This window comes from Amblyomma americanum, chromosome 6, assembly GCF_052857255.1.
Source record: "Amblyomma americanum isolate KBUSLIRL-KWMA chromosome 6, ASM5285725v1, whole genome shotgun sequence".
Classification (NCBI taxonomy): domain Eukaryota; kingdom Metazoa; phylum Arthropoda; class Arachnida; order Ixodida; family Ixodidae; genus Amblyomma; species Amblyomma americanum.
The window spans coordinates 50,390,020-50,412,173 of record NC_135502.1 but is presented as its reverse complement, the minus strand read 5'-3'; the positions used below and the strand labels follow the sequence as shown (position 1 = coordinate 50,412,173).

Here is a 22,154-nt window from a genome sequence, read left to right as displayed (position 1 = left end):
GGTCCACTTTAGCACAAATGAACTGGTTCAGCGAATTCGACGCGAAAGTTAGTGTTTTGCGACAAACAAAAATACGTTTCCTCATGCGGCAGTGCCGCGTTGTGCTCAGCGAAACAAGCAGGCTAAAGCGCATGCGCGTGAAAAAGCACATAGCTCATTCCACTGTTGCGCTTAAGGACACTTACTTCCAAGCGGCACCGACTTTGAGCGGTCGGTAGAAATGCTACGGCTGCTACTGCGGCTGTGCGCATCAGCATCCGAGCGAGCCTCCATTGACTTGGAGCGGTTCTTCTTGAAGCTCAGCCTCTTCCGGATCTTGCCCAGTAACGTCCGCTTTTTAGGCTTGTCCGGGCCACCTACACCATTGGAAAGAGCGAAACGTTTCAGGCCACTGGCAATGATCAGCATGGTAACGAATCTGTGTTGGGATGAGAAGAAAGTAAACTTACTGCACAGTACAGGCGTTAGCGACCCCAAGTACGCGGTCTCAGTACCGTATGATTTAGGCTTGACGTAGTGTTATTATTTTGTCTATGCGCTTGACTAAGGTTTTAAGTCTGCCAGAGTTGTGTTTAGAAACAGGCACAAAAGCCCGCAAGCAGGGAGGGAGTCGTTGTTACTGATCCTGGTAACAATTTTTATAGATTTCTAGCTATTCTGCAATACATTCAAAGGAGAGAGCGCCCGTGTGCACAGCCAACAGCAACAAGCACTAAACAGCTTAGAGTGTGCAATGTGCACAAACTCAACACTTCTGTGCACCTGCTGAAACTTTTATGTGAAAGCCTCTCCTGTTCGGCAAATGATACATTTTCAGAATATATTAAAACAGTGCTCAATATGCAGTTTATCACGCGGTCATGATCAAGACACATGCGCTGTGCAGGGCATAGCTGGTTAATTTCCTGCCTTATACCTTTTCTCTCATATATATATATATATATATATATATATATATATATATATATATATATATATATATATATATATATATATATATTGTAGTGTGGTAATCTTCATCGATATAACCACTGACATGCGTCGCGTGCTGCCGCTCTCAAGGACGAAGAAGTTGTTCGCTGCCTTGCTCTTTCGCCACGCCTGACGCTTCGCTGCGAGTCTCCCCTGAGCGGCTGGAATCATCTGGGTTCACCGAATAAACACACCCCTACAATTGGTGCAGGTGCTGCTGGGTACGTTCCCGTCCACCCTGGAACTAAGAAGCCGCACGTTACCCTCTGCTTCCAGCATGCCGGATGACACTGCCACGACATCGTCGCCCCTCCCAACCACCGTGCTGTGTTCTGGAGCTCTACGGCAGCGTGATCCGTGCTTCTTCAGTGGCACAGCCGACCAGGACGTCGACGATTGGTTGGCGGCATATGAGCGCGTCAGTAGCTACAACAGATGGGACGACGCTATCAAGCTAAGCAATGTAATCTTTTATCTGACTGACGTGGCGAACCTCTGGTTTCGCAACCATGAGGCAGACCTGCCATCTTGGTCTGCATTTAAAAAGAATTTTGCAGAAGTGTTCGGCCGCCCTGCAGTTCGCAAGCTCCGGGCAGAACAACGCTTGCGTGAGCGCACTCAGCAAGTCGATGAGTCGTTCACTAGTTATATAGAGGACATCGTGGACCTATGCAAGCGTGTCGATCCGCTAATGACTGAAGCGGATAAGATCGAGAACATCATGAAAGGCATCTCTGACGACGCGTGCCAAATGCTCTGGGTAAAAAATCCTGCCACGGTGAGTGACGTGATCAAGCTTTGCCAGAGCTACGACGTGCTTCGTAAGAAGCGCGCTTCTACCCGGCGGTCCGGTGTTAGAGACGACGCCATCTCTACACTTGCGCTGGGCGGTTCTACCCCATCAGAGGACAGCCCTTTACTTCAGCAAATCAAAGCCTTCGTTCGAGAAGAGGTCGCCCGCCAGCTATCGCTGGTCCCTCAGTTACAGGATAGTGGCCGCCTTGTTCCTGACATGGCTCCGTCTTTGGCCCCTACCATACGGCGTGCCGTTCAAGATCACATCGCTGACGTTCTTCCTCCCAGCTCCATGCTCCCGCCCAGCCCTGTGCTGCCGCCCAGCCCCGTGCCAGCGCAAGTAACGGCACCACTGACTTACGCCCAAGTTGCGGCCAGGCCGCTCATGCCATCAGCATCTCTTTCCTACCAGGCCGCTCCTTCCAACCTTCCTTCGCCTTTGCCTGGGTCTGCATTCCATGTCCCTATTCCAAGGGTACGCCAACGCCCTACGAACCCTTGGCGTACCGCGGACAACCGACCAATCTGCTACTCTTGCGGGCTGCCGGGCCATGTCGCACGCCTTTGCCGCCAACGCCTTCCACCTTCTCGACCTGAACTATGGAACTACTCCTACAATACAGACCAGCCCTCGCCGAGAAATCCGCCCAGTTCCGAATTTGTATCTCGTGACAATCAAACGTACACAGCTCGCCGATCACCTTCCCCTCGTCGCCGTTCCCCGTCCCCACTCCGACGTTCTACCGGCACCGTTGAGGGAAACTAACAGTCGCAGTTCCCGGGGCAAGAACTGCGCTTGGTTCGAACTCTTCAAGTCCTCGGTGTTCTCCCACTAACGTAATTCAAGTGTTTGTCGACGGCGTCGCAGTACTCGCTCTAGTCGACACGGGCGCTGCCGTATCAGTCATCAGTGAAGCTCTTTGCCGTCGTCTTCGTAAGGTGACCACCGCACTTTCCGACTTTTCGCTTCGCACCGCCTCATCACAGCGCATTCATCCCTCAGCGGCGTGCACGGCCCGTGTTCTCATCGAAGACGTCTTATACACCATCGAGTTTATTGTACTGTCTCGCTGCTCACACGACATCATCCTGGGCTACGATTTCCTTTCCACTCATCATGCCGTTATTGACTGCGCCCGCGCGGAAGTTTCCTTTTTACCTCTTTGTGATACCGTCTTGTGTGACGTCCCTACCCGGCCTGCAAAACTCCTCGTCGCCAGTGACACAGACATTCCTCCATTTTCTGCTGCCCTCGTTCCACTCTCCTGTGAAAGCGTTATTAGTTCGACTGTCTTCTTCACACCTTCCGACGCCGCTTCACGCCATCCCTGCCTCCTGCTTCCATTTGCGGTCCTCAAGATCGAAGATGGCCTTAGTGCAATGTACGTCTCAAATCCATTTTCGTGCCCGTCCGTCCTGCTACGCGGCGAGTGTCTCGGTCGTATTGAAGAACTTGATCCCGCGCTTGTAAATACTCTTCCTGCAACGCCTACTTCATTAGACGTTAATGTGCTCAGCTCTTGCGATACAGCGACCGCTTCGACACCACCCGATGTTCTTCAACAAGCTATTGACGCAGATCTCCCACCCGCACAACGCGATCAACTCGCTGCTCTTCTACAGAACTTCACTTCTGCCTTCGACCTTCCTCACACTGCTCTGGGTCGCACGTCTGTCGTTACGCACGCAATCGACACTGGTACAAACGCACCTTTACGACAGCGTCCTTATCGCGTGTCGGCCTCTGAGCGCCAAGTCATTGCTGACAACGTGGACGACATGCTTCGCCGGGGCGTCATACAGCCATCTAACAGTCCATGGGCTTCTCCGGTTGTTTTGGTCACCAAGAAAGATGGTTCCATCCGGTTTTGCGTCGATTACCGTAGGCTTAACAAAATCACGCGCAAAGATGTCTATCCTTTGCCGCGAATCGACGACGCCTTGGACTGTTTACAGGGAGCCGAGTATTTCTCCTCTTTGGATTTGCGCTCCGGCTACTGGCAGGTACCGATGGCTGATAATGACCGCTCGAAAACTGCCTTTATAACACCGGATGGATTATACGAGTTCAACGTTATGCCCTTTGGCCTCTGCAATGCCCCGGCTACTTTCGAGCGCCTGATGGACACTGTTCTTCGTGGACTCAAGTGGCAGACCTGTCTTTGTTATCTGGACGACATCGTAGTTTTTTCTGCCGACTTTTCTTCTCACCTTCTACGCCTAAAGGATGTCCTCACGTGTCTCGCCGGCGCTGGGCTTCAGTTGAATTTGAAGAAGTGCCACTTTGCCGCTCGAAAACTCACAATTTTAGGCCACGTAGTTTCTAAGGACGGCATTCTTCCCGACCCCACCAAACTTCGCGCAGTTGCAGAGTTCCCGAAGCCAACCTCCCTGAAGCAGCTTCGGAGCTTTATCGGCCTCTGCTCCTACTTTCGACGTTTCATCTTGAACTTCGCCTCTATCATCGCTCCTCTGACCCAGCTCCTTGCCGGCAGCTCCGACCTTTCCGCCTGGACTCCAGCCTGCGATAAAGCCTTTGACACTTTACGCCGCCTTTTGGTTTCGCCGCCCATTCTACGCCACTTTGATCCGGCTGCGCCTACGGAGATCCACACTGATGCCAGCGGTATTGGGCTTGGTGCCGTCCTTACCCAACGTAAGCCTGGTTACAGCGAGTATGTTGTGGCATACGCCAGCCGAACATTGACAAAGGCAGAATCTAATTATTCAGTCACAGAAAGGGAATGTTTGGCCATTATTTGGGCTATCGGAAAATTTCGTCCTTATGTGTATGGTCGACCGTTTTACGTTGTGACCGATCACCACGCTTTGTGCTGGCTTGCCTCTCTGAAAGACCCATCCGGTCGCCTTGCTCGCTGGGCTCTTCGTCTCCAGGAGTTTGACATTCATGTCATTTATCGATCAGGGCTGAAGCATACGGACGCGGATGCTCTTTCCCGCTCGCCATTGCCTAGAGATAATTCGTCTGACCACGTCTGTGCCTACGATATGTCGACTCTTACAACTATCGACATGGCTACCGAGCAGCGGAATGACCCCTGGATCAATGCACTTTTGAATTTTCTCTCAAGTCCTACTCCCGGTCATTCCTCCAAAGCGCTCGTCCGCCAAGCACACCACTTCTCCATTCGTGACGGTCTTCTCTATCGCCGCAATTATTTGCTTGATGGACGGAAGTGGCTTCTAGTCATCCCGCGTCATCTCCGCGCCGACATTTGTGCTGCGTACCATGGTGACCCACAATGTGCTCACGGTGGCGTATTGAAAACCTACACACGCCTACGTCTGCGATTTTACTGGCGTGGAATGTACCGCTTCGTAAGACATTTCGTGCGCGCTTGCGAATCTTGTCAACGCCGAAAAACTCCTCAGAAGTCCTCTGTTTCGTTGCAGCCGTTACCCTGCCCTGCTCGTCCGTTTGACCGCGTTGGCATAGATCTCTATGGCCCTCTTCCGACTACTCCTGCTGGAAACCGGTGGATTATTGTGGCAGTAGACCATCTGACTCGCTACACTGAAACATCACCGTTACCCTCTGCCTCTGCAAGAGACGTTGCTTTGTTCATTCTCAACAACTTGATTCTTCGCCACGGGACTCCGAAGGAACTGCTCAGTGACCGCGGACGCGTTTTCTTGAGCGACGCTCTCGAGGCCCTACTGAAAGAATGTCGCATCATTCATCGCACCGCTACTTCTTACCACCCTCAGACGAATGGCCTGACAGAACGCTTCAACCGTACTCTGAGTGACATGCTGGCCATGTACGTCAACGACGCTCATTCCAACTGGGACCACGTTCTTCCCTTCGTAACCTACGCGTACAACACTGCGATACAGACCACCACTGGATTCTCTCCCTTTTTTCTTCTTTACGGGCGCGAGCCAACCTGCCCAATGGACGCGCTTTTTCCCTACCGCCCTGATGTTTCTGAATCGACGCCACTCTCGGACGCCGCCCAGTATGCAGAAGAATGCCGTCAGCTCGCTCGTTCGCTCACAAAGGAAAATCAATGGCAACAAAAACACCATCGTGACACTGGTGAGGCGCCTTCATATACGCCCAACTCCCTGGTGTGGCTCTGGGTTCCTGCCACAACCGCCGGCCTGTCAAAGAAGCTTCTTGCTCGGTATCACGGTCCATACCGAGTGCTTCAAAAAACATCTCCTGTGAACTACGTAGTTGAGCCCGTTACGCCATCTGCGGACTTGCGTCGCCGTGGACGCGAAATAGTTCATGTGGACCGAATCAAGCCCTACTACGATCCGTCTGTCCTTTCGGCACCATGAGTCGCCAGGATGGCTCCTTCTCTGCCCGGGGGGGAAACTGTAGTGTGGTAATCTTCATCGATATAACCACTGACATGCGTCGCGTGCTGCCGCTCTCAAGGACGAAGAAGTTGTTCGCTGCCTTGCTCTTTCGCCACGCCTGACGCTTCGCTGCGAGTCTCCCCTGAGCGGCTGGAATCATCTGGGTTCACCGAATAAACACACCCCTACAATATATATATATATATATATATATATATATATATATCAGACAAGGTAAAGTAAATGAGGGGCCCGTTTCACAAACTTATGAAGGGAGCCAACAGTCACCGAAACCAAGGTGCATAGGGGAACGTTACTTTTTTTAATGTGCTGAGCTTATCGGTGGGATAATATTACATGTATTAATAAATCGCTTAAAGAAAATTACTTATAAAGCAGCAGAAAAAACAACCATGCCGCCGGTGGGATCTGAACCCACGACCTCCGAATATCGCGTTCGTTGCTCTTACCAACTGAGCTACGGCGACGGCTGTCCAATCTGCTGCTCTCGTGGGTATTTCTGTTTATTTGGTGTATGCCAAACTTGAGAGTGTTCACCAGCGCCACCCTCGACCATATACATATATATATATATATATATATATATATATATATATATATATATATATATATATATATATATATATATTTATATATGACACATGCTTTGTGCAAGCAGTAAATTGGTCACATGAGAAAAATAGAGCGATGAATATCTGACTGTTTTCCTAGGGCTCTGTAGAATACACTGCTTCTTTCTGACGTAGTGTCATACACAGTATGCTTCAGAGATTTCTGTCTCCTGTTGTACGTACACTTATCCATGTTCCTGCGAAACCTTTCTCGTCATTCTTTCTTTAACACGTAGCCCTCCAACAATTTTGTCGTTATTTTGAGGTTTTAAGCAGTGACACTGCTAACCTTCTGCGACCTTTACCGAGGGCACGTGATACACTAGCTTTGTGAATATGTCCTTTTTTACATTCTTTGTGTGGCCATACCCCGAACAACTCTGCCCTTGGCTTCGTCGAACCTTACAAATGAAGCCTGTTGAAATGAAGAGCGAGGCATTCGTTTCCAAGTACTCGAAAGACTGAACCTTGCGACGGTAAAAAAGGAGCGATGAAAATAAAACATACCGAAAACTTGTTAGAGCAACTCATTAAGATGACGTAGAGATCATGGCAGTCAACACCATCGTGTACACTTTTAACTCTGTCCATTCATACTGAGGTCGTCAACATTTATAAGCACCGAGTAACCGATGTCAGTTTGTAGGAATTGCGCTCACAGAAGTTTACGACAATTAAGATTTTACAACATCATGTAAGTTCTGACGTAAAACTGCTCTGTCGATATATACAATTCCGCCTTACTGTTGACACAATTACTGTTCTTTTTGTAAACCAGACACCACGGCGATCTAGGTTACTGTTCCTATAAAAGATTACTATTCTACAATATATTCTACTGCCATCAATAGGGAAGGTTGCACGGACAGTCATTACCTTCGCCTTCGGCCTCGCTGCACGATGAGGAGACGCTTCTGTCGGCAGAGTTTTGGTTCTGCTTTCGCAGACTGCTTGGCGAGATGGAGAGAGATGCGTCGTCCACCTGCGTTGGCAAGGCGTACTGCCTTAGCACATTAGTCATCACAACAGCAGGAGCGATGCGAAAAGCATGATTCGCGGTTCGGCAACAAGCATAGAAGGCAATTTAAAGAAGCTGGGGCAAATAATTGCAGAAATTAAGCAGGCGTCGTGTTGCTTATGGGGAAGTTTTAACACGTAAAATATTCCAAACAATTCTGCTCGCTACGTGAGCACATCTCCTCGCCTTGTTATTCTTCCTTCACACAGTACTCTGGGCAGTATGGTAAGTTGTGAAAATTATGCAGTAGGCTGTTTATGAGCCTGTAATACATTTTTCTCCTGAGCTGAGCCAGAAATTATGCATATATTATTTTCAACAGCTTTGTTAAGGTTAAACTTAGTGGACAAAGAAACGCGGAAGGTAAACGCACCAATACAAGTTATATACTGCAATAAAAAAATGCTTTCTGTGTGAAAATATGAGTAAAATCTCCATATTAGAAAGTGACTAAAGAAATCAAACGACAAAACACTACGAAAAGTCTGGAAAATTGAATCATGATCTATCACGCATGTAAAAATATGCCTAACTATTATCCTGTCTATCCACAGCACAAAGAAGGCAGGAAGATTGTATTTTTGAGAACGGAAAGCAAAATGAACAAAAGGTGGAGGGTGAGCCCTAGTCTGCTAGGCAATGTTTCTTTCGGCAACAGATTTTGTCTTTGTCGGGGCCAATAACAGTACAGAATATAGCAAAACATTATATATATATATTGTAATGGGACCGACAGGCGCAGCGCAGCGAAGAAGCGGACGAGTTCAAGCGGGACAACGAAGAAGCAGACGAAGTGCAGCTGGGTTTTTCGAATGACGCCTGTGAGTGTGCCCGTCGTGTCGCCGGTCAACCAAGACCAACCGACCTGTGCTTCAAATAAACGCCTTGACAATATATATATATATATATATATATATATATATATATATATATATATATATATATATATATATATATATATATATATATACACACACACACACACACACATACACACACACACACACACACACCAGAAATTACAGAAGCATATGAAAAGCCCTCATTTTCTTACACATAGTATGTTTAGTTTAGTATAATACCAAGGATGTGAAATGCATTTTGCTTTACTTACATGTCTGTAAAGCATGTATATACTAGGTTATTGGTGGTAAGCATGTGCAAAAATTGAAGTAAAATGTCTCTTTAGTTTTTGTTATATCATTCTGTTATCACCTCTGCTGAAGCAAGTGCGCCAAAAAGATAGTTAATGACACTGCAAATATAGGGGAAACCTAGAACTTAACGCGTGGATCATCGTGATGCCAATTTGACTAGGAAGTGAGCAGTTGAATTTTGCGACTCTATGAACTGCGATATTTATCACCATGTTGCAACTTTGCACATTTTTCATTTACAAGTGTGGTACAGTTTGATAAACATGTTAAGAGATTAAGGCATGAAGCACATGTTTCTTGATACTGGCGCAGGCAATCATGTAGAGTGAAAAAAAAGAAACAGCGTGGTAGTGGGGCAGTTTTAGTTCCTTCGAATATATTGTTGTTCTATAAACCTTTTTTAGAATACCCAGTTATGACAGCGGCTTGCCAATTGCAGTTTGAGCCCAATTATACGATGCATTATAAGTCTTCTATCGTTTTGTTGCTGACACGATTTATTTTGCAAAATACACTTGTGTATGAATAAACGTTTCCTTCAACGCGTACGCAACGTCGCTAACAGAAATAGCATAACAGAGGCGCCGTTGCGTTTTCTAAATTCTTCCACACATTTTTTTCTTGATTTTAGCTTGAGTTACACCTCATTTGTTTATCTCCCAGTTTTGTGGCAAAGAACAGTTCAACGCTCCTTGAGGTTTTCAATTAAGCTATTCCTTAAAAGCCAGGGGGACTAAAAAGTTAAGATTTAAACCAGCTGTCCCATCTTGAATCGTATTTCCAGGTATGATTTATATTGAAGCTTTATGGAGTTCTCCGAGATTTTGTCATTCTCGCGCAGTTTTGTAGGAAGTCATAAATGACGGACTGAGACGTGAGTGTACTAGAATAGAAAGTTTCATTCTGAAAGTACCAGACCTTTTTAATTTTTTTTTGTATACAGAGTGCAGAACGGCCCCTGGTATCTGCAAATTTATGGCAATTCACTAAAAATTTGTCTTATTTAAATGCCTACTTTCTATTTCTAGTATGAGAACACTTTGAAAACGTTACCTTTTTCCAAGGAAAAAAAATTGCAAGTTGCGGTGTTTAACGGCGACTTATGGGCAATGAACGACACCGGAGTGAAGGGCTCCAGATTAATTTGACCCCCTGGGGTTATTTAACATGCGCTGATATCGAAAAGCACACGGGCGACTTTTGCGTTGTGGTTCCATGAAAATGCCGACGCCGAGGTCGGGGTTGAGCACTGATCTTCCGGCTCAGTTTTAAAACGGTCAAGTTTTGCTCCACAAAGTGCATTCAACTTTGCGCTCATTTTCCACTATTGAAATAGCAGTTCTCTTAGGCGCAAGGTATAATGCCAGAAACTTCAACTGAGAAACATTGACTCAGTTTCTAGAAGCCGTGGTTTCATCTTAGAAACAGATGCCTTAAAGACACCTTGATAATTTTCTTCAAAATTTTTCATTCATGGTTTTGTTTCAAGAGCTCAACAATTTTGTAAGATGAAAGTTAAATTTTGGAATCTCTACGTTGTCCAGAATGTTTCATTTTGTTCGATACAGACGTTTTTAAAAATGACGAATCGACGGAGGCGTGTTTCGATAAACAATCGCCATTTTCGCACTCGATCCCCCTTAAATCTAAGCACCGCGCTTTTGCTTCTCAGCAAGTCCCATTTCCATGTGTTGCACCGCTCCATGGTACATACCTAAATGAGCTCAAAATACCGCTAGCCGTTCGAATGTGGAAGTATTGCTCGTGTGAATTTCACACGTAGCCAATATTTGACATAAACTAAAAGCAAGCAAACGCAGTAGCTCTGACAAGCAGCGGTGTGTTTAAGTGGGGTAACAGAGCAACCTCTGACCATTCAACAAACTCTCATCTAGGAATTCGCATCTGATACAACACTCGTGTGTCGTATAAAAAAAACCGCATTTAAGTTGCATTAGCTAAGTTTTCACTCGCGGATTTTAAAATAAGTATTCCTGTTGCATGGACCCAGTGCCTGGGCTATTACGTTAAAGCATGGTAAAATTTGAAACAGTAGCTTATTAAGAGGAAGTGAGAATTAACAGTTGTAACAACGAAAAATACGAAGCAGCGTAAATGAACTCAAAGCAGGCTCAGCAGCAAATGAATGAAGCGCCGAGCTTTACGCCAACGTCACAGCGCAGCGTGAACCGAGCAGTTACAAAAAGCAGCAAGTCACTCGTTGCGAGTGCCGTCCGTGAATAAACACGTGTGGCTCAATACCTGAGATACCTCACGCCAATGTCCCGCCTTGTCGATTTTCACCTATAGAGACGAACGGTGCACAGCAGAACCGTTTATGAGAACATATCGCGCATCTGTCAAATTCAAACAGTCCACAAACAATACGACCCAAACATGGTGTACAGTCTGCCCTAATACCTGGTTCTTAAAACTTGGTGAACACTTCGTACACAAAACAGCCATTTAGAAACCCTGCCTATGAGAATCTTAAACCGTGACATCGCGCATCACATATTTAAAAAATTTCCAGCTTTTCTTTCACTGAGATGTATAAATATCTAAGCATCACCTCTTGCTCTAGGAAATAAGAAATATTCAAAATAACGTTCCCAGGCAATGTTTTTTTCTTTGAAAACACCAGGCGATTTATTAGCTACACTAAAAATAAAAATTACAGCGCTACATACATAAGACACAAGATTGTTCGAAGTGTCCTACGCTGCGAACGCTACAGATAACGACGCAGTAATTGTAAAGCACAGGTATTACAAATTATACCGATTTTTACACCTAAACTGTGGCTAATTATCTCCCTAAAGCCTGGACTCCATGTACGCGAAAACTCACGCGAACGCGAAGGCGACGGCGGCGGCGACGGCTGGCGTTCGCTCTGTCGCTTGTGGGCAACCTCCATGCAAGCGAAGGCGGCAGGCGACGCGAACCCGCGACGTGCGCAGCGGACTCCGTGCTTTGCGCACTCAAGCTTAGAAACACGCCCGTAACCTGTTCTCTCTCTTAAAATTTTGTGAGTGTGCCTCATAGTCAGGGCCAAAGGAATATTTCCTCTACGGCAGCGGTGTAGCGGCAGTGGAGATAGCCAAAGGCGTGCTTGCGGAGACGAAGTCACATCACGGGTTCACGGGGGAGGTGTGCTTTCGTTCGGTGCCTGTGCACTCCGGCTTAGTAAAAACACTCCCATAAACTGTCACCGCAACCTGACTGTAAGTGAGCAAACTATAATATACCACTGAGAATGCGCGCCGCGAGTGTTTCTGCACAGTTGGAGCGCAGCGGCACGGTGGATCGAGCGCCGGTACCCGCGGCTCGACACGCATCTCTCCCTGCAGTACGCCCGCTCGCGTAGCCAGCTCCAAATGCTGTTAGCCCTCCGCACCCAACAAGTAGATTGTTTTAATTATTTAAATCGTGCGGGTCTGCCTCTCAGCTACAAAACCAAACATTTTATCGACGGTGGCGATGACCAAGACGACGGGCGGGTTTCGTGAGATGTGCCCGTGAGAAACCGTGGACAAACCGGAAACGGCTTTGTGGGGCTCTGATTGGCCAGTCGCGTGGGGGACTTCCGGGCGACGAGCGAAATTTTCTGTGGGTGCAGATCCGAGCGACACGGCAAGCGACACATGCATTTTGCTTCGCGCGACGGCGTCGCTCGTCGCTTGCCGCCGTCGCCTTCGCGTTCGCGTGAGTCTTCGCGTACATGGAGTCCAGGCTTAAATGGCACAGCCGATGATTAGTGTATTGAAAAGGTCTCTACTTTGTAATGCCAACAACAGCTACTGACACAAGAAAGACCGGAGTTAACAGTCAAAGCTTACCGAAGCGTAAGTACAGTTGACGACCGATATTTCGGACCCTCTAGAGACCGCGAAAACGACCGAAAAATCGGGCAGCCCGGAAAATCAAATTTCACGGAAACAATCACGAACTTATTGCCATTATGCTGAAGGACGAGGTCAGTTGTGTTGTACACCTTCTATAGCTCCTAATGACAAAATTTCGCCGCGCGACACGTGCACAGACGATGGGCGGGGACCGCTTTCACGAGCTCGGCCTGGCTGTGCTGCCCTCGGCATGTCGCCGATGAATGCACGTATTGTGACAAAGTCTAAACAGGAAAGCGAACACACCGCTGCAGGAACTGCATTGCCCGCAGTACGGTGGGCCCAGAACGAGAACGCGAAGATGGCGAAACAATAAGAACCGAGAAACAGCCGAAGCAAGCGCTTCGTCGGCATTGGCCTCCGTCGTTAGGCTTAGCGACTAGAGCCAAAATCGGCATCGTATTCGGCGATATGCACTCTGCGGTGGCTTGCGTATAATGAGGGGCGTCTTGCCTGTCATCGAAACGCCAGTTATTTACGGTTTTACGATAGAAAAGTCAGGGTTGCGGTGCGTTTCGCCGCGGGTACGCTGACCTCGCTTTAAAATGCACTACCATTTCCTCCCGCGCTCGCCGACTCCGCGCTCGCCGTTCAACGCCCTTCGCTGCTACCTCTTTCTGTATTCGACATGAAAGACTCGGCATAGATGAGTTCCGCGAACTCTGACTGCTTTTAAAAAAGTTCGTGTGGCGGATGACGTTCAAGAACCGTGCGAATTCGAAACCACGCGGGCGCAATGTGCCGAATCACGCAGAATTTCAGTATAGCAAGAGGCCCCCCTTTAAGCTTGAATTTCGTTTTATTTGATAAATTTTTCGATCTATCCTGCAGTTTGAAGTAATGAGGTTCCGCTGTATACATTATATGGCAGCTTGGGTATTGGCGGCGAGTGCGAACGAGGTCCGAAAAATCGAGCAGTCAGTTGCTGTGCGTCCGAAATTTCAGGCGCTCTTATACATTGGCTTTATGAGCCATGTCGCGGTGCTGCAAAAAAAGTCCGAATAGTCAAGCATCTCCGAAAAATCAGGCGTCCGGATTTTCAGTCGTCGACTGTACTTAGCTCTGAGAGAATCTCTAAGCGAGTTTGCGACTCTTGTCTTCCACTACTGCATGTTCAAAGGGCGCTCACAATACCTGGGTAACTAGCGTCTAATTAACTACATGCGCGCTTATTTCTGCTATGTGTATGTTAGTCAATGGAAGCCAAGACAAGCAGCAAGGACGTACCTTCAAGCTCGGACAGGCAGCCTCCTATTCAGGCGCATGCGAAAAGAAAGGCACGGCACTCAATTAGAAAAGCTAGTTCAGACATGCTGATTTCACATGCCAAACTCTCCATGCGCCAACAACATTCCACATAAATCGAGCCCGTAAGCTATGTGCCAATCGTACAACACTGCATTGTGACTTGCGTGTTCACTTCAGCAAATGATTATTCTGTGCATTTTGCAAAGCGTCAGCGAAGCTTCAATACTTTTTTTTTAATTGTGACAGAGTGGTCACGGTTTGGATAGATTCCCTGATTATTGTTTTGCGGTCCCTAGCCTGAAGCTTCGACACTATCAAATGTCTTTTAAAGGGCAAGATTTTCAATCTTCCAGTGTGAAAATAAGCAGCTAGTAAAAGGATTGCTGACATTCAGCACCCGTTCCTCTGCTAGTTAAAAAAAATAAGGCGCCGCATTTCGCCAAAAACAGGCGCATAAATTAACGCTTGTAAATGTACCTGTTAGGTCGCAGTCATTATTGCTTAATGTTCTTCTTGCATCATAGACTTGTAGGTCCATATAACCTTATGTCGCTCAAATGTTAACTGAGCATTCTTCAAAAGTGAAACAGAATGCTGTGTTGCCGTTTCTACACTTAAAATATTTGTTTCTGCGCGGCCCTATTACATTTGACAAGTAGCTCACCACAGAGGTAATTAAAACTTCATAATTTCTGGAGCTCTCAATCTACTCTTGCACCCGTGAAGTTGAACGCTATATCAACGTACGAGACGAGAGATACATGCGAAACATGAAAGCAGGCTCATGACCCCCCGATCAACATCGTAGTACCGTGGCCACATAAAACATGCCAACATTCTTTTTCAAGATATTAGTGAACCAAGAACCACTCCGTTAGCAATAAAATATTAAGTGCAGTTTAACAAACCCTGAATTATCGCAGCAGGCTAAATCGCTCCAGGCACAGACATACCTTAGCGAGTACTCACCTTATGAACGCTGTGGATAATAAGGGTGCTCTTGGTCGCTGTGGGGCTCCTGTTTTTGGTTTCCAGTTCTTTAAGAGCCGCCTCCGCTAGCGACCCTCCATCTGTTTCGGGTAAAATCAGCATCACAAACACGTCCGTGGTTAGATAGGGGATATCAGGCACAAGATACATCCGACAGATTAGCGGCATCTACCTCAATCTCAAATCAACAGAAAACCCCCAAGGGTGTGCAACCAACCCCATCGTAAAGCTGTCCTCGCCTTGTGCACATTACATAGGAAACATACAACGGACGCGCCGCAAACACAGAGACCTGTCAATGCAGAGGGCGTCTGTGTCCGAGGAAGTGAACTAATTTTGGAGGAACCCAGACAGCGTTCGATTTCAGTCCCGTTATCTTAGGTTAACAGTTCACGACAAGCGCGTATCTTCTGCCATTGAAGGGACAAAATGGTTGGACACTGAGCAATATAATGGAACTTTGGCACGGTTTTAAAATGCAAAGTGTGGCACATGCGTTAGCGTTTAATTTTTTTTCTCTGTGGACAGCAAGCCCAGCAGTATAAGATATGTCTGAAGTGCTCAGGCGTGATTGCCAAGCCGAATTACTGGTTGTTCTTTACTTTCCTCCAAGGTTGTACTCTAACGACCTGTTGCTTTTGGACAGTTACGCGCTCTGGTTTCTGCGCCACGTATAAGTTTTCATTCAGATCCTTGTGAGCACGCTGTCTTGTTGCCCAAGCGGCAGGAATCGTGATATAACTCAGAATGAGCTTATTGAAACAGGCAAACCGGCGTCCCTAGCTCCAACTGATGACAGTGCTTTTCGCAGAGTTTAACTGCTTAGCGTACAAAAACTCACAATACTTAGCACAAAGAAATACGTGCAGGCGCTTCAACGCGTCTATTCCAGTAAAATGTGTTCAAAAAATGTAAGTGCCATAACACGTTTAATTGTTTCCTGAAATTTATCTTTTCTCGATGGCTCAGTCTACGCGACATAAACACCTATGAGGAAGGCTGTATTCATAGCCACCAATTTCTTTCATTAGCCGCTTGTGTTTCTGTTCGCGCTTCACCTTGCTTCAGGTTAAATTCAAAACTAATGGTAGTCGATTTTAAACTAGTAACTATTCTGAAAGTACTCAGGGAAAGCGTGCATTTCAACCTCTCACAAATTGCGAACCACGTTACCTCATTTAATCGCATTCACCTTATCCTTCACTCAGTTCAGAGACAGTGAGTAAAAGGTCTTTCACTCCCTCTCTTTCAGGGAGCGAAACCACATAATTCATAAAAAAAAACAGCCGCTAATACTATGACAAAACTTTGTCAGAAATTGCCTCCAAACCAGGCCCCCTATGTTGACTATTTACTTGAAACGTAGACGTTAACCTCCCTATAAAAACTTATGCGAGTTGCAGGACCTTTTGTTCTAATAGCATGCTGCTTCATCTTGCCCTCAAATTGCTGACGAGAAGCCTGACTGCTCCTACCTACAATACAGATAAGCTTTCTTGGGAGAACACGTACCGAGCAGTTCGTTGTTTGCGTTCACAGAGATGCAGAAAATTGCAGGTCAGAATGTTTTGGCTTCAATGCTTTCATATTTCGCTTTGCCCCTAAGACAGCAGATATAAACGGGTGACCTAGTGGGATTCCAGTATAGTAGTGGCTTAGCTCACTACACATACTTTCGACAGAAAAAATCAAATTTGAATCGTTAAGCACCAGTGGCAGCCGACTCCTGACGTAAATTTAATGCCAGCAATACAAGAGTGTCCTAGCATAACTTACAATTCTAGAGACTCATTATTATCCTTAACACCAGCACCTGCACTTCTTATAATATGGTTTTTAAGTGCAGATGTCGATGCCCACAATTATTATTTCTCGCTAAAAAACAAAACAAACAAAGCTAGTGTTCTGACTTGCACTGATGTGAAACTGTGTTTCTACTTCCAGCCATGTAGACATAAAGAATCTTTGACATAAAATCTTTCTGTAAAATAACTATGGGAGATAGGAAGCAAATGGTGCCAAATCTAAACAAGCTGCACAACAATGATGTCATGTTGCGCAAATTTATTGCGTACATTTTGGAAGGCATAGAGCGAGAATGGCATCATGAACCAATATTTTCCGTTCAAGGTGTCTTGGAAAATAGCAAGACTGTTACCGCTGTCTACAAATCCATGAAGCAAATTTCCAGCTCCAAGGAACATCACACATAATAAAAGTATATGTTACATGCGAAATTCGTATCATGCGACAGGCAGAGGTAAAAATGATAATGGTCTACATAGCACTGAAAGCCAACAATGGTGGCACTGATCAAAAAACTGAAGAAAAAAATTAGCTTAGATGAGCTGGGCTTCTCAAATACCTCGTTTTCCTAACGACGCGCCTTTCTGCCATTCCTGCCGCGTTAGCTCCAGCTGCTAATTTCCTCCATCGGACTCCGCTTCCAACCCTCTCGCCAGGTACAGTGTTCGCCAGCAAACCTTCCTAATTTGGTCAATTCATGGTGAACACACATGAGCTACTTCAACACTCGGTCCTTTCAGAGCCTACAGGTCGTCTTGTGCCATTCTGACAAATGAGACACAGTCTGAAAGGCAGCTAGTAGATTAACACAGCGGGTGAAAATGTTAGTAGCAGAAGCAGGCGTGGCAGCCACCGCCGAGACCACACAGACGAGAGGGTAGTGTCAGACATGCCGCATGCACCAATGCTGGAGGGGGCACAGCCTCATGCGACCCAGCTGCCGTGCAGTCAGTCGCCACAGTGTCTCCTAGAACACAGGCCACGGGCAGGTGGGGGTTGTGCAGAGTGCTCACGGGGTAAAGTACACACAGGCAGCACGTGAATACGCAGGCACAGCCAGCTACAGGGGAGGCAACGATAGTGCACGTGCACGAAACGCAGACACGCAAGAGGGGGGAGCAGCTGGCTCCGGTGTGCGCCCTTTAGAAGACAGAGGAAACGGCAGCAAGAAGGCCTGCGACTTCCTGCAAAAAGACTCTCACCATCGTGACGAATGTTGCCATTTTGGTCAGCTCTTGGAGCACTGTTGGGGGCGCCACCATTTGCCTTCAAGCCATCCACACCCGAAGTACTGCTCCATGTTGAGGTTCTACTACCCTGAACGTCAGTTAAGCTTTCTTCCGACGACAGATCACTCGTACCTTCTTCAGCTGACTTTGTGGCGAGGAACTCCGTGGAGCCCTCATTCACTGCTCCTTCGTAGCCATTAGCAAGCGCTGTTTTCCTAACTTTGCATACCACAAGGTCATCCACATCGACGTCATCATCTGTGATGCTGTCGTCCGCGTCGCGTACGTCCGGTGGAGGTGAAGACGGAAGAGGCGGAGGGACGTCGTTCGCTACATCTTCCGGTTCGCCGCCATCTTGCCTTGAGAACAGGTCCGTGCTGTCAGAGGACAGAGTTGTTGACGTGTCCGGATCCTTCGTTTCCAAAGGACAGGCAGAGGCATATGTGTTTGTACTGTCAACGGTTGTCATGACCAGTTCTTCCTGGCTATTGGTCATGGTGTCCTTCGCGTCCGGGCTCTTCGACAATGGCTCGGGAGCCTTGGTAGCCGCCACCACAGGTGTGCCGTTCCCGGCGCCATCTGTCGAATTACTGGCGATCTGGCTTCGAAGAAACTCGACCATAGATTCGTCGAGTGGCTTCACAGGCGATGGCTGTGGCTCCATTAGGCGCAGTTTCTCTTCAATGGCGAGGAGAGCTTCCCACTCGAGGTCTCTGGTCTTAGCTACACCAGTATGGGCCGTAAGGAACAGGCATGCATAAAATGAACAGTTTGGTAACGTGCAGATGCAGTCCGAACAAAAATGTACACAATGCAGGTTGCGTACTAGTACAGGCAAGTAAAACCAAAGCAAGTCTCGGTAAAATCATGGCAAATATTTTTCTTCACTAAAGAAACGGGTGCGGTGACAGCAATATACTATTGCTATGCCAAGCAAAACACGATTTGCTTTTCACTTGAAGTAAGGTCCGTAGAGTTACTGTCTAGCAATTCACTTTTATGCCATGTGCTGAAAGCCTATGAACTGAATCTTGACGTCCACTCTCATATTTTACTGTGCTGGAAGAGCCAGTGGCAAAACGAAGAACCACAGAGGATCACTAAAACTCCTGGAACGAGTAGAACACTTGCTAGTATAAAAAGAAATTAAGCAATTTCTGTAGAATGGATGTCACTAAAATCCCCCTGTTTTTTATGCAGCCACTTTATATATTTCAGCAAGAGTGCTGCTGAAAAAAGAAAGAACACTATAAAAACGAGCTTTAGATCAATGCAAAATTATATTATAATGAGACAAAATGTTTTGCTAGACCACATCAAAACTCATGAGCTGCAGCAGCAGCAAATTTTGTTGCCAATAGCTCCTTAATCCCAAGAGGCAAACGTAGATAATGTAGAGAAGAGCAAGGTTCCGGGCTAGTTGGTAATGCATTGTACTTAGAAACAGTACGAAGAAACGCAGACAACACAAAGAAACAACACACACGAGTGCTGACTGACAACTGAATTTTTATTTTGAAGGAAAGATGATTAAATAGAAGACATGAGAGGGTAGTTAACAGGGCTGCTGCAGCAATAACCGGCAATCAGTGTGGTCACGTCGCAAAATTTCGAAAACAGGAACGAACAAGGTAAGCGATAAAAAGACAGTGTAAGCAGCCGCAAAAAGGTGGTTAGGTGACAGTAACAAAAACAAAACCAAAGAAAAATTACCCAAAAGGGGGAGAATGCGTTAAAACCATGAGGGACACAGAGGGGAACATACAAGTGAATACAAAAATGCACTGATTGCCGGTTATCGCTGCAGCAGCCCTGTTAACCACCCTCTCATGTCTTCTATTTAAGCATCTTTCGTTCAAAATAAAAATTCAGTTGTGAGTCAGCGCTCGTATGTGTCGTTTCTTCGTGTTGTTCGCGTTTCTTCGCGCTGTTTCTAAGTGCAGAAGATAATGTGTACACATGTGAACTGCAAGCACACGCACACACACAATAAATGGCTACATGCTACAGGCATTAGGTATTAATGAATGTTAATATGCAACACAGGATCACCTTAATTATTATGCGAGGTCACCCATGCATAGCAAGCTAAAGACCAGAAATTATAACAGCTGTCTTCATTACACTAGCATTTTCAGCATCTTACCCTAAGACTCATATATATCCGGCCACAAACACAAACTTCTACAATCACAGCAATATCGCGGAACGGCACAAGTTTCATTTGTGGACATAGCTGCATATATTTTCTAAAGGCTGGCTAGAAAAAATCTCAGCCCTGAAGTAGTCTAGACATTTCGACAACCATACTTTTCCCTAAATTTAACCAAAATTTGTTGGCGACGTGGACGACGAACAAATAAAAATTCTTCTGGCCACACTGCTTACATATTAACTCATCGCAGTCACTCGTGTCATCTTACTAAGTTAGCCTGACTTTTAACGGGCATTAACGCAACCATTTAAATAGCACTTTTGTTATCTGGTTTCCTACCTCTCTACAGAAGTGCGGCTGGCCCCTAATACTATGGCGCTCTTTCGAAAGATTTGCTGCAGTTATGACCATCAGGCAACAACACATGAACACTTATTCTGCTGGTGAACCTCGAATTATCTTAAAATGTATATCTTCACTGCCACGTGATTTTGCTGATATGTAAGGTTTAGCTTCCGATACACAATGCTTGAATTAAAAACGTCACAGGGTCAAATGCAATTAAAAACCGCTTTAACATTTTCTTCTATCTTAGCTATCAATTACAAGACTGTGAACGATAGCTAAGATGAAATGCCATGCGCTGCAGTGAAGTACCCTAAACTGACTGAGAAATGCGTGCTGCGTGCTTAATTCTTACACCAGTATCTGACCAGCATATTCAGTTTCAATGGTTTAATAACTTTTCAGGCACCCATACTTTTTCTCTTTCTCTGCAAATGTATCTTAAGGAAAACTCTTGGCACTTTACTCCCTATACCTCATATTCCTAGTTCTACAAATATGAATTTCAAATATGCCCATAACACGTTTAGTAATGGCATACATTTTTGTGACAGACAGTGCACTTAGACGAAGCTGTGTCAGCAAACTGCCAAACAACAGTTTCCTGTAAGGTGCGACGATCAACCCAGCTTTATACATTTTATTTGACACTTTAATCATGTTTTAAAAATTGCACGTGGGCATTAAAACTGCATGTTATCATCGCAGAACTGGCGAGACCTCAGGCATACGAAACGGATGCGCGCTGTTTGAGCAGCCTTGCAAATTTGGTTTTAATCACTGCAGAAGCGTGCGTTCTCTGTCCATAGAAACAAAAACAGTATGTCAGCTCTTGTGCTCACTTAAAGCAACAGGCAGTTCGCCGCACTTAAGCGCGACCTCGATCGCATTCTGCCAGCCATATAACAGCAGAGACCACCCTGAATACGACTGTAAACGCAAATAATTCTGCCAAAGCACGGATTCATAACTTGAGCAGTGCACAAACATGTGCGACACATAGTCCGATCCTGCGGTGATGAAGTGAAATGCCGATTCGTCATTTATGCTTCCCCATGTTCCTTGAGTCTGTAAGAATCTCTACACAGATAAACTCTCATTTGCTATAAATGTCGACAAAGCAGGGGTTGACACTGGTATCACAGATACGCAGCAAACTATATTTTGTGGTTTTTGAAACCTGCGAACGGGCATACAGTCTCTGTTTCATATGATTCTGAGGCAAATTCATTCTGTGTGAATGAGTCTTCCTTTTAAAAAAATTTGTCTTTACCTTTACAAAGATTTCTTTAAACAGTTTATAGACTGTCCATAGACATCTCTCTGTAACATTTGTAGACAGTCTATGGACAAATGCTTGAGAATAGTCTATTGGCAATACAAATCCTATAGAGTGTCTAAAGACAATATATGGATTTCTGGCCATAAACTTCTAGTAGAATTTTTCTATCGACTATGAATAGACAAAAAGAAATATCTATAAAAAGGCAATAGAGTCTATAAGAAGCCTGACTATCTACAGACTTTTTAAAGGGTAACGCGGGGCTACGGGACTAAGTATAACGTATTCTGA

General features: G+C 46.0%; 1 protein-coding gene across 7 annotated transcripts in view; it reads right to left on the bottom strand.

The window, feature by feature from the left end:
- LOC144136778 (uncharacterized) overlaps positions 1-22,154 on the bottom strand; it is a 203,603-nt gene that overhangs the window by 17,037 nt on the left and 164,412 nt on the right. The window contains exons 11-16 of one of the 7 annotated variants that reach the window (XR_013315667.1): positions 18,055-18,804; positions 15,026-15,126; positions 14,036-14,059; positions 11,166-11,207; positions 7,605-7,710; positions 182-356 (exon numbers count right to left, since the gene is read on the bottom strand). Coding sequence is in view for 4 of the 7 variants with exons in the window: in XM_077669396.1 (XP_077525522.1) it covers positions 186-356; positions 7,605-7,710; positions 11,166-11,207; positions 14,036-14,059; positions 15,026-15,126; positions 18,055-18,804 (1,194 nt within the window). In the remaining 3 variants the exon portion in view is untranslated. The remainder of the gene's footprint in view (positions 1-181; positions 357-7,604; positions 7,711-11,165; positions 11,208-14,035; positions 14,060-15,025; positions 15,127-18,054; positions 18,805-22,154) is intronic. The other 6 variants (XM_077669396.1, XR_013315668.1, XM_077669397.1 and 3 more) reach the window with 6 other exon arrangements.